The sequence below is a fragment of the Phoenix dactylifera genome, chromosome 7, assembly GCF_009389715.1.
Source record: "Phoenix dactylifera cultivar Barhee BC4 chromosome 7, palm_55x_up_171113_PBpolish2nd_filt_p, whole genome shotgun sequence".
In the NCBI taxonomy this organism is placed as follows: Eukaryota; Viridiplantae; Streptophyta; class Magnoliopsida; order Arecales; family Arecaceae; genus Phoenix; species Phoenix dactylifera.
The window spans coordinates 506,417-518,976 of record NC_052398.1 but is presented as its reverse complement, the minus strand read 5'-3'; the positions used below and the strand labels follow the sequence as shown (position 1 = coordinate 518,976).

The 12,560-nt window shown below is 37.5% G+C and overlaps 2 protein-coding genes across 4 annotated transcripts; both read left to right on the top strand.

Moving 5' to 3' along the window:
• Nucleotides 1-341: 341 nt before the first annotated feature.
• Nucleotides 342-9,495, top strand: LOC120111273 (metal tolerance protein C4-like). 3 transcript variants are annotated; one of them, XM_039127815.1, is made up of 13 exons: nt 379-1,024; nt 1,145-1,196; nt 1,841-1,973; nt 2,135-2,190; nt 2,465-2,579; nt 2,713-2,770; nt 2,857-2,975; nt 3,210-3,329; nt 5,841-5,942; nt 6,019-6,091; nt 7,463-7,530; nt 8,833-8,893; nt 8,970-9,495. In XM_039127815.1, the coding sequence occupies exons 1-13, from the start codon at nt 700-702 to the stop codon at nt 9,092-9,094; spliced, it is 1,407 nt and encodes a 468-aa protein (XP_038983743.1). In that variant the 5' UTR covers nt 379-699; the 3' UTR covers nt 9,095-9,495. The 3 variants fall into 3 exon arrangements, with proteins under 3 accessions (XP_038983745.1, XP_038983744.1, XP_038983743.1); XM_039127817.1 differs by lacking the exons at nt 8,833-8,893; nt 8,970-9,495 and adding an exon at nt 7,639-8,195 and having other exon boundaries at nt 342-1,024; XM_039127816.1 differs by lacking the exons at nt 8,833-8,893; nt 8,970-9,495 and adding an exon at nt 7,633-8,195 and having other exon boundaries at nt 342-1,024.
• A 248-nt stretch (nt 9,496-9,743) lies between these two features.
• Nucleotides 9,744-10,451, top strand: LOC120111274. The gene has a single exon (XM_039127818.1). It carries the CDS (start codon nt 9,882-9,884, stop codon nt 10,083-10,085), a length of 204 nt encoding a protein of 67 aa, XP_038983746.1. The 5' UTR covers nt 9,744-9,881; the 3' UTR covers nt 10,086-10,451.
• Nucleotides 10,452-12,560: the final 2,109 nt, after the last annotated feature.

The window sequence follows — 12,560 nt, the reverse complement described above, 5'->3', positions numbered from 1 at the left end:
CAAAAAGGTTGACTTTTTTTTTTTGCAATAAGAACGGCAAATTATATAGCCCTAAAGTAAGTACATCCTACCTGATCATGAGAAAGTAAAGAGTACAAAGAGGGAGAAATCTCTTCTATAAAAGTCTAGAAAAACTCTCCGGAGTACCGGACGACGAAGAAGGCGATCCAATCTGCTGTCCTATTTGCTTTCCGAAATACGTGTACTGCCTGAAAGCAATTCAACTTCTGAGTCAGTCTTCGACTCTCTCTAATGAGGGGATGGTCGTCATCAAATCTATCCACACCTCGGATCCAGTCAATCATCGCACAAGAGTCTTTCTCAAAAAATACCCACTCAGCATCGAAGACCTTCTTTGCATATGACAATCCTTCTTATGCAATCCGAAGCTTTGCCCCAATAACGATGTCCCGACCCTTGGCTGCCATCAGCCTGCTTCAGAAATCTTTGATCATAAATCCGAAGCTTTGCCTCAATGGCATACTTCCTCGAAATTTATTTTGAGATGATAAGGGTGGGGGTACCCAGGAAACACAAAAAAAGCTGACTTCGGGAGGGGCCGAGGGCGGAGGCAAATACCAAACATATTCTTTAAGAACCTCTTCACTTCTCTCCCTCCCCCATCCCCCTTCCGTTCGGGACTTTGATGGAAGCTGCGCTGCGACGGCGGCAGCAGCGGCGGCGGCGGCGATTCCTTTGATGCTTACATCCCGCTGGGGGGGGCACCGCCTCCGCGAATCCCTCCTCCTCTCTACCCGACGGTCGCCCTTTCCTCCCTCCGTCGCCTCCGAGTCCATCCTCGCGCCCTTCGCCTCCTCTTCTTCCCTTCTCCACCCACCCTTCGGACGAGAGGACAAAGCTCCACCTTGCGGGTTTCTCCTCTTCACCTCCGCCGCCGGCGCTCGCTTCTTTAGGGCTCTCGATTCATCCCTTAACCTCTCGAAAGCTTGTTCTAGGGATTTCTCCTTATCGGCGAGACCTTCTGGGATCGGTTCTTCTGCTGCTCTCCTTTCATTCTTTCGCAGTTGGTTTCTTCTCGTCCCACCTTTTACCATGAAAATCTCTCTCTCTCTCTCTCTCTCTATCATATAGGTGTTCTTTGCTAGTATGTTTTTTTAATCTAATTAAATTTTGGGCATTGCAGCTTATTCTCTTAGAGTTGCGAAGGTTAAAAGAGCCGAATTTGATGACACCAGGTAATGCCATAATTTACATTTCTTTTCTTTTACCGCCACCCTTTCAAGTCAAAATTATTTTTGTGGGGTTCCTCAAAAGGGAATTATCAGTGTGGAAATAGTTGTTGCCTTTTGACCGTCGGTAATATTTTTGTCATTAACTCCCACTGATGATCGAAACACTTCAGAAAGAGGCACTTGTCTCCCCAAGTTCATCCTTCTGACACACCATTAGCGATGTCATCATCTATCTATCATTCTTTCATATAAATTTTATAACAAACTGTACATAAGCTTTCAAAATGCGGCCTTTAACAAGACAATGTCTATTTCATTAAAGCCAATGCCTGCTTGACTACTTTACATATAGCTAAAGGAGAATGGGATGGAACATGGAAGTATCCCATAATTTTGGTGTTATAGTGTTTTGTCTAACACATTTTTTCTATCAAATTATGTTTGTCTATCATAATTTCACAAACTCATACAAGCAATGGGACCATCAAATGTTCTGAGTGATACGATACATCTGTTTGCGACTTTTCAATCTCATAGCTTCCTGTCCATAATATCTTTTTTATATGGATTCATGGATTGTAGCACCTATACATGCATCAGGGTGTCTCCCGTTAGTTAGCTAACTTGAAATGGGATGCTTTTTTCAGCCAACGTGCAGTTACAACTGCATTATGGTGCAACTTTCTTGTCTTCTCTCTCAAGTTTGGGGTGTGGCTCTCAACTTCCAGCCATGTTATGTTAGCTGAAGTGGTGCACTCAGTTGCAGATTTTGCAAACCAGGTATTTTTTCACTTTTCAGGCACTCCCTTTCTTGTTTAGCTGTCATTTGATTGCTTTCGACTATTTTCTAAGCATGTGTCCTATTTATCTCTACAAACCTTGCTTCTAACTTATGCTCTTGAGAATTCAGGTCAAAGAGCTGACTCCTGTTGATTTTATAGGCCCTTCTTGCTTATGGATTGAATAGCTCCAGGCGTGCTCCAGATGCTCTGCACCCGTAGGTTTACCCCCTATTCATGTTATACGAAGTAACATTCTTTTTTTTCCCTGTCACTTAATTACCCTGCAATGAAAATCTCTCTTATAGCATTGCCAACACTGAACAGCAATGAAAGGCTATAGTTTGCATTTTCCTGGTCATGTTTTGGATCTGATGATTAAGGAAGAAATTTTAGACTAACCGAGCTAACATATCGGGATTTTCATCATTAAATCATTGGAGCTGTTGATTTTTTTTGTTTTTGTTAATAATCTTGTCTGTTCTTCTGCAGTTATGGTTATTCAAAGGAAAGATTTGTCTGGTCTTTGATATCTGCTGTCGGCATCTTTTGCCTGGGCTCTGGCGCAACAATTGTGCATGGATTTCAGAATCTATGGAGCTCTTATGTATATCACATTTATCTGGCTTAGATAATCGCATCTGATTGAAATCATCCATAATTTTCTTATTTTGATTTACATTGCTCTGTCAAAATTTTAAATATCTCTGGTCATTTACGAGCATTGATTTCTTGAACAGCCTCCTGAAAATATTTATTATGCTGCTTTAGTGATTGGTGGATCGTTCCTGATTGAAGGTATGCCCCATGCATTCAAAATTGTGTTCTTTGGTTGTTTGTGGTCTTTGGTTTGGTCAAATAATATAAGTTGATGACTTTTCCAGGTGCTTCTCTGCTTGTTGCCATAAATGCTGTCAAGAAAGGAGCAGCTGCAGAAGGAATGAAGGTGTGGGACTATGTTTGGCGTGGGCACGATCCAACGTCAGTTGCTGTTATGACAGAGGTGAGTCTGTGTCACAAATAGTTGTAAAATATTTACTAATTTCAAGTATACATATTTTCCATGAAAATGCTGGTTACTGCAGCCATTTTTTGCTCGCAATTTGGCAACTCAGCATCATTCATATGTGGTTAATATATTTAATGTTTATTTATTATTGGTTATTTATGTGTTTGGCCATGATATGATCATGCCATGGTTCATCTTCTGGTCTTTCAACTAGTCCTTGCTATGCAGGATGGTGCTGCAGTTACGGGTCTTGCTATTGCTGCAGCTTCATTGGTGGCTGTTAATACAACAGGAAATGCAATTTATGACCCAATCGGTTCTATGGTAGTGGGTAGTTTACTTGGAATGGTATGCTATTTTTCTTAGCCTCAATTTTGAATCTTGATAATTATTTTTAGGCCAATTAATATTATTGGTGAATGCTAGCAATTGATAACTATTTATGAACAGATGCCTTTTGGTCTGTTTGGATTGACTATATGATACCTGTTCATATTACATCTCTTACATCATACTTCTTGGTTGATAAAGGTAGCTTTTGAGATGGATAGTATATAGGAACAAAATCTTATTGTTAAGGTAGTTGTTTGAAGCATATAAAAAAATTATATAATGATCGGAGAAATTGAGCAATATGGACAAATTCATCCTTTTTTCATGGTGGATAGGCTTCATTATTCCTAGCTTATAGGAACTGGTTGTGCCTTATTGATATCCTTTGATTGTGTGCTAGCAGAGCTTAAGGTTTACATCATTTGACCATGCAACTATGATCTTTTTTGAGCTCACCTCCCCCTCCTCTCTCTCTCTCTCTCTCTCTCTGATTTTGAGTTTGTACACCAATTTTGGATTTAAGGATAAGCTACAAGATGACTCCTAGCTTGTTTCCATTCGAAATTAATCTATTACAATATGTTGAAGCATGGGCTAGTTGTGGGGGCAGTGATTGAATTGTTTTGGGATGTTAGGGGGTCAAATATTGGTGCTAGGTGTTATGCTGGCAGGCGATGCTTAGGATGTGCGATAACAATTGATGTGCAAACGAGATTTGAGAGTACTCAAAACTTTGTGAAAGTCTGCTGAGTGATAAAAATATAAGGGAAATCAAGAAAATCAGAAAGAAAAGGAGGTCATAAATCACAAAACGATTTATATAACCTCATAGAGGATTTGTTATATGAAATTCAATTGTTTAAATGATGAAAAAGCTCCTTTTAGCTTGTATCAACTTAAATGATCCCAGTGAGCTTAGAAAATTATTACCTTCAGTTGGGATCAGACATTAAAAAAGGTAAAAAGAAAAAACAATCCAAGAAAAAGAAGGAAGCAGAACTAGATTTCTTCCTGAAAAAATATTTCCTTTTTCAATTAAGATGGGATGACTCCTTGAATCAAAGAATGATCAATAATATCAAGGTATATTGTCTCCTACTTAGACTGATAAATCCAAGGAAAATTGCTATATCCTTGATTCAAATAGGAGAAATGGTTCAGTAAACCACACATCTTTAACTGGTTCATACTCCAAAACTGCATTTGGTGGGACAATACCTTTTTAACCCTATGAGGAAAAGCAACATGGTTAAACTTGTAGCACTAGTAAGTGATGGTGAGATGGAAAGTCTCATCGTTTCTGAACATGTGCACTTATAAAATAGAATAAGGAACACCACAGCTAATGGCAAGTACGAATGGTTTAGCACAACACCCCCCCCCCCCCCCCCCCCCAACACCACAGCTATTCGTCATTTTCCCAAGCATGATGTGGATGGATTTTGCCAGATATTGATTGGTCTTACTTTTGTTTCCTCGAACTGGCCCATCTATCTGCTATTTTAGCCTACTTGATTTAATAGAACATCACTTGCAAAGAAGGTTGCTGCCAAAATTTTGCAGCTTGCCAAAAAGTAACCACGTGAGCTCATCTAGGTTGTTCACCTTACGAAGCCGTTAACATGTTAGACTTACTCCTGCATATGTAATTAAAAGCAGTTGAATCGGTAGACATGATGGCTACAGGTGGGTCTCTGGCAGATACCCTGTATGCAGAGCTGCCGCATCTTGTAATGCATAGTGACAATATCTGGATACAGAATTAGTTTAAGAAGGTCGAAAACTAACAAGTAACTGGAAGGAAGTTAGGAAAATGTTATAGGGGGATGGAGGGACGGAAAAAATAATTTAAGAGTTTGATAGAAGGAGATAGTATTAGCAAACTTACGAATAAAATTGAATATAATTTGTCTTGTTTTGTAATTTTTATCAAATAAAATACTATTATAAGCTTCACAAGTAATGATTTTAATGGAAACAGTGAACTTTGTGCCTGTTCTTGTGTTTTTGTTGCCATCATTTTTTTTAAAATTATAAATATTTGAAAATCAGATTAGAATGGTAAGTTTTAATGGGGAAGTTTTGACAAGTGGCATCAAATCAATTATTATGCTGAGATTTTATGTGCAACTGCTAGTTAAAACAATAAAATAACTTATGAATAAAATTGAATATAATTTGTCTTGTTTGTAATTTTTATCAAATAAAATACTATTCTAAACTTTACAAATAGTGATTTTAATGGAATAATATGTGAAGTATGAACAGTGAACTTTGTGCCTCTTGCCATCAATTTTTTTTTTAAATGCATAAATATTTGAAAATTGGATTAGAATGGGAAGTTTTAATGGAGAAGTTTTGATAAGTGGCATCAAATCAATTATTATGCCGAGATTTTATGTACAACTGCTAGTTAAAAGAATAACAGATTTTCATCATTTTCAGCATCTGTTATAGTTATCTTGATATTCCTTTGCAATATATGCCTCAAGGTGGTGCAACTACAATTATGTTTTCCTGTTGCAGGTTGCTATATTCCTCATTCAGAGGAATAGGCATGCTTTAATTGGTAGGGCAATTGATGATCATGACATGGAAAGAGTACTTCAGCTGTTGAAATCTGATCCGGTGAAGATAATACCACAATAGTTTTAGATATGCATTACATGTTTGGGTTTTGTAATTCTGCATTAATTTGTGACAGGTTGTAGATGCCTTGTATGATTGCAAAAGCGAGGTAATTGGGCCTGGATTTTTTAGATTCAAAGCAGAAATAGGTAATTCTTCTCATACCTTATAATTATGCACAATACAGAATTATTTTACAATGATAGGTTTTTAAGTATTTTTTAAGACCAGATTAATATCATTGTATGTCTAAATGCACAATTGAGGTATCTTCTAGGTAGATACAAGAAACTTGGAGGTGGTGAATGATGTGTAATTTCTATAGAGTTCTATTCATTAAATACTAGTTAATGGTTTGATGTTCATAGTCTGGTCTGGAAACCCTTAATTCAATGGGTTGAACATTGAAGTGTTTGTATGACTTGTCCTATAATAAGATCCCTGCATCTGAAATCCTCGTGAGAAACTAAAGGTTGATAAGGTTCACAAGCTTTGTGGGGTTAGTAGATGAAAACAGCTCTAACATTTTAAAGGCTTGTACATTCTGATGGTAAGCTTGGAGGAGATTTTGGACCTTCACCAATACTCCTGGACATGCTTGGAGCCTTACACAATCTGGCAGCTCGGTTACATTTTGGGGTCATGTGGGCTAAGGTGCCCACAAAACTTTGTGAGGAATCATTCGTTTCATTTTTTGGAGGAGAGAAAACTATAATGTACAGATGTGGGACATGAATGGATGTTCAAACAAATGGTGAAGCTTAGGCCCATTTCATTGGGAATAGTTTTGTCCGAGTTAATGGGGCATGAGCAATTTCTTGAGGTAAAAAAGGAAGTAGAAAAAAATGTTGTCTTTTTGGTGGACTATCTCATTTTCTTGTAAATATCTGCAAAATATGTTTCCATGATTCCAATTTTTATCATGACAGGTTAGAACTATTTTTTTTCTTGTTTTTTGTGATTTACTCTAGTTCTATTTGATTCCTGATTGTGACTGTCCTATCAACAAGATCCTTTTTTTCTATGAGTGAGTAATTTGCCCAATTCATGAATAATTATATTATGTATTGTAGAATATTAAATTTTCATTCGGTTCTTATACTTTTAGCTTCCTCAATTCAAATAAGAAAATGGGGTTTACTTTTTGAAGTTCCTTCATGGGAGATAAGTGCCCAATTGTTGTTTTTCTTCTTTTTTTTTTGGTCTATTCCTTGTTTATCCTGCAAACAAGCAGCCTAGGGTTCTTTTTTCCAATAAAATAATTAAAGCTGCTTGAATATAACTCTTTGGGGACATCTTTTGGTGTAGTTTGGATGAGGACCTAATTTATGTTCAATTCCCTTTTTGAAGAGAAGCATTCCCTTTTTTCTGAACTTTCATCCTGTTAGTGGTGCAGTTCAAAACTCCAACTAGATAAGTTGATAAACCTTTTGCTGACAAGACTAGCAATTAGTTTGTATCAATATATTTATTTCTTAGAACTTGAATGTCAACCTTATTTGTGATGTTGGTTGTGACAGATTTCAATGGCGTAATGGTGGTGCAAAATTATTTGGAAAGAACTGGACGTGAAGAATGGGCAAAACAGGCACGTTATTATTCTAGCTGAATATTGCTGCATTTTTGTACTAGTTCTTTACATAGTGTACCTAGTATGCACCAGTTTACTTTCTGTTTTTCTTTGAGCTAGTTTCAGTATCTTTTGCCTCATAAAGTGCAAAAGCCTTGGATGGTAGAACTACAGCGAGGCTGACAAAAACAGTAGGGTGCCTTTGGTCGTTCTGTGCGTGCTGCGTGCTTTTAGACCAGTAGAATTCCTACAGGACAATGTTGAGGTCTTCAGAGTCATATGCAATGGAATGCTGGACTATAATTTTATAGGATGCGTGTGGTGATGACCATCATGGTTAAGGATATGGAGGAGGCCTTGACGCTGTACCAAGATGAAATGGCAAAGAATCAATATAGCGTGGATATGTAGCAACGGGACACAAGGAGGTGTGTCAAGGAGAGGGTCGTAGAATCCTAGCAAAGAGTCATGAAAGAGGATGAGATAACCTACAATAATCTGAAAATAACTCATGACTTGTGAGAAACGATAAGTAAAATGTTGCATAGACTTGGAAGTAGTGAATTGTATAGAATTGTGAGGTGAATTGCAATTAGATGGGATGGTGCTTTGCGGCAATTATGATTTCATTTATGTAAAGCTATATTATATATCTATAAAGATCTAGATTTATTTTCTAGTTATGATGACAATGCCAAACCAATGTGCTTCTGTTGTTTGTATTTGCTTATTGTTGTTCCATGATGCTCAGATTCTGGGGCCGCTAATTAATGCTGCACTGTCTCCTAAATAATGTGTTCAGGGCTTTAGAGTTAGATAACTTAGGTCTTAAAATCAGTACATGAAAACATTTTTTTGGCGCTCATCTTTATTAGAACTAACATCTTTTTTAATATAAGAACTCTGAATTTGTTTAAGTTTATACGATAAGTGACTCGCTTTCCCCTTTTGTTTCTTCTAGTTTCTTGGTAATCTTGTTATTGAGCATTCAGTTCTGCTTGTACAATCAGTAAATTGAGTTCTTTTTCCTCATCAAGGGATGAAACTTGCCTGACTTCTACAAATAACCCTCTCCCGGTGCAGAGGGCAAAACCCGTCCAGGCACAGCAATTACCAGCTCTTGCCTGCCAGTTTTTTGCTGTGCATTGTATATAATTCTTTTTTGGGTGCATCCTCATTTTATAGATCTTGTAACTAGACACTGGCATTGCAACAATTTTTGGAAGAAGACAATGAGCGTTCATTGAAAGGAGTCTCCTTTCCATATATAGATATATTGAGAAACTTATACTGATCGCTAACACTTGCTGATGCTTACAGTTTCGGGAGGCTGCAAAAAGTGAAGATGATGCTGCACTCCTCAAGGTCATGGCTAGTTATGGTACGTGGATATGCTTTACATGCATATTTTTTCACAGCTTTCTTAAGATGGATTATAAATAATTTGTTTATGGAAGGTGAGGACGTCGTTGAAGCTCTTGGCAGTGAGGTGGATCGGCTTGAATCAGAGATTCAGAAGATTGTCCCAGGGATCAGGCATGTCGACATTGAAGCACACAATCCAGAAGGGATGTCGATATGATTTCCAATTTGCGTGGCTAACATAGACTGACCATCATTTCCTTCTGATTGATTGTTCGCCAAATTATAAGTCATTTGTTCAAGTCAGGAGGCTTCAGTTTTATTCCCTTGAAGCCAGCCATTTCACTGATAGATACATCGGTGCCTGTAAACTGTTTGCCGCAGAGCAGGAAGCTGTGATCATTTATGAAGGAAAATATAATTTCTGGGTGTCTGGGAATCATTGCGGAGTTGGTTCAACCCATAAAGCAGCTCGGATTCATGGAGGAAATGTGTCTACTCGACAACAAAATTGGATGTCTTTCAAATTATTCTTTCAAAATTGTAAGTTGACGTCATCTGTATGGACTTGGGAGCCGAAACTTTTCTTACTTCATTGCTGATAAGTGATCCACCTTCCAACTAAAAAATGGATTTCTAGAAAAAAAAATTAAAAAAATGCGGGCTTATTTTTTTTTTTTTTTTGCCTGCTGTTTTTCTGATATCTTTCCAACCGCAATCTTTTCCTCGAATTTTAGTTTCTAGAATGAGGTAAAGTTTTTCAATTTTTTAATTAATACTTCAACTAATCCATACTTCAATATAATAATTAAAAAACATAGATATTTCCATCCACGTGTCCCCGACAAGCGGACAAAATAAGGCGGCCCTGGAATGTTCCCCCGGTCTCGCCCGTCTCGTTGTAAACCCGGGGAGGCCGCGTGAGCCCGCCGCTACCACTCCAGACCTGCGATTAGCGGCAAGAAAAAGGAGGGGAAGAAGAAAACAGAAACGAAAACAGAGGAGGGATGTGCTTGGTGTTCGTGTGCGACGAGGAGGAGAGGGTTTTGGGGAGCCATCAGGCGCCAGGGAGCTGCCCTTACTGCGGGGGCGTGGTGATGGCCACCGACGTCGAGAGCGCGTGGAGGCTCTGCTTCCTCCCTCTCTGCTTCAGGGCCAAGAGGAAGTTCTACTGCACTCTTTGTGCGCGCCGTTTGGTCGCCTATGCCTAAAGCCCTACCATAGGAAACTTTAAACTTAGAGGCTGTTATCAGGTGAAGGAATCACCATCTATTTCTTATGAGCTTAGAGTGTGTATATGTGAATACCTTTTGGTTGGTTGTAATTTTCGATGTTCCTGCTATGATGATGGGTGTGTAAGTGTGAATTTTTTCTTGTTTTTGTTTTATTTTTTTGTTCCAACTTGTTTGGATGAGAGGAGGGCGGGGGGGAACCCAAAGGGGTTTCGATAAGGAGAGGACGGAAGGGGTTTTCTTATGGTTGGGATCAGATACCTCTGCTCGAAGAAGACTTGGAGACTCTGTTTCCTTTTGCAATTATATGATGATGAATTAATAAAGCCTTTCCCCTTCCTTTTATTTCCTCATCAAAAAACTAATGAATGGGTCTGAGCTCTCCGCTATAGTTTTATCGATTTCTCCATGTTCTTGTTTTAGTTGATTTTGCCGGATGATGAAGAGGGTGTTAAATTTGCTATGGTTGCGTGTTTGAAACGCGAGAAAGAGAGAGAGGAGATGTGATACACGTAAGAACGCACGCTGTAGCTATTTTGTCTTCATGGCTTTTTAATTGAGATGGTTGCCTTCTCGTTGAAGGTGGCCCATGGTGCTTTCAGATAAGCATGAGTTAAACAGAGGAATTTCTTAGGGATAGCATCAGTAATACAGTCGTCATAACATGACACATCATAAATTTTGGACCATTTGATCGGCCCTAGGTGGCGTGAAGAGATTCCGAACCTCAAAACCCGCTCTGAATAATGCTAACCATATGCCTTTTATTTTAATTTTTTATATAATTTTTGCGTATCTTGAGGACCAACCTGAACTGATCCAATCTTAATGAATCCACTATTTTTCGATTCAATATGATCCAAAAATTGAGAACTGATCAGGATTCAAAAGATCATCAATAAATTCTCGGCTGTTACTTCCTTGTAATAGTTGCGTGCTCAGGTAATCGATCCAAATTGAAATCCATTGCCCAGAATGATTGTCATTTGATATCGAATCCTTGTTGATTGAAAAGTTTGATTTGTCTTTGATGATCATTTTGTGCTTTAATCTTTTGTCTGCGTTAAAAATGTATATGGCCGTTTATAATTGTTTTCTCAAAAAAATGATCGAGATGGCATCTTTAGCTCTTGGAAACTTCAAGTAAGAAATTTTAAAATTATCAAATTAAATTAATAGATTTAATCTACTCCTATTAAAAAAATAATTGTATTTAAAAGAGGAGATCATATGAAAAATGTAGTGTGTCACTGGCCATTAGGGGTTTTGGATTTAATACCGATATTTTAGCAAGTGCATGTGAGTTATGTATTTAAAGAATATGTTGGATCTATCCGACTGCATTTTATTTATAGTATTTTATTTATTTTATAGATAAATAAAAAAATTGCACGATCTTGATAAATTATTTCTAAATAAATTAAAAAATTATATGTAAGAACCATAGCATTTTGGGACTTATTGGTAAATTTGATTTTAAGGGATGGCGTGTTGTGACATCCGATGTTTATGAAAAATTAAATATAGCTGCCAAGTTGAAACCTTTTTGACACATTTAAACCATTCTAGAACTTGGAAATACATCTAAACCTACCAGCAAAGAAACCAGCCAAACATGTTCAACAAGTAGGAACGCTCCAAGTTCTATCTCACACTATGACATCAATTCAACCGCCGGGAGAATAATCATCTACAATGTTCACACGGTGATCGCTAAGGACTCATTTGATTCGAGGGAATAGCAAAAAAAAAAGTGTGGTAAACAGGAAAATAAAGAAAGATCTCTTGTTTGGTTAAAGTTTTTAAAGAAGAGAGATAGAAAATAGCATTTTCATGGGAATAAAAATTTCATGTTTCATGGGAAAGAAAAACTCATGAAGAACATGGAAAAGCTACATTCCCTCGAGTTTGGAATTGGGATCCTTTATTTTTTCAAAACTACTATTAAACTATCAAAATCTATGAATAAATTCTTCTTCTTTATTAAGAGTATAACAAATATTTCACACAATTTTTTTTAAAAAATGGTTGTCCGACTAAACATAAGCCACTTGGAATGTACCACTTTTCCATGGTCAATCAAATATACCAAAATCATTTTTGCAAGCATTATATTTCTATGAATCAACTTTTCAGAAAACATATTTTGGTGAAAAAAAAATGGTTTTTCTCGTCCTGCGAATTAGTTTTTCTCTATCAGCTTTGAGATATCAGCCCTCATGTTTTCCAACTCTCTCCTGGTCCTTCATAAGCGTCAGGTGGTCCTTCATAAGCTTTGAATTTGATCTCAACAGAAATGGTTCTTTCAACATTAACAATATGCCATCTCAAATATTCATTCTTGTATTCCTCCACATCTTTATGAAATAACGTTGTCTTCCAAACGTATCTCATTGGGTAATCAGGTGAAACATAAGGATCACAGATGAATTGCTGAAAAGGAGAATCCGAATT

Coding starts and splice junctions, on each gene's coding strand:
- LOC120111273 (XM_039127815.1), top strand. CDS start 700: ATGCTTACATCCCGCTGGGGGGGGCACCGCCTCCGCGAATCCCTCCTC. Junction 1,025..1,144: donor TCTCCTTTCATTCTTTCGCA/GTTGGTTTCTTC, acceptor TGGGCATTGCAG/CTTATTCTCTTAGAGTTGCG. Junction 6,092..7,462: donor TAGATTCAAAGCAGAAATAG/GTAATTCTTCTC, acceptor TGGTTGTGACAG/ATTTCAATGGCGTAATGGTG.
- LOC120111274 (XM_039127818.1), top strand. CDS start 9,882: ATGTGCTTGGTGTTCGTGTGCGACGAGGAGGAGAGGGTTTTGGGGAGC.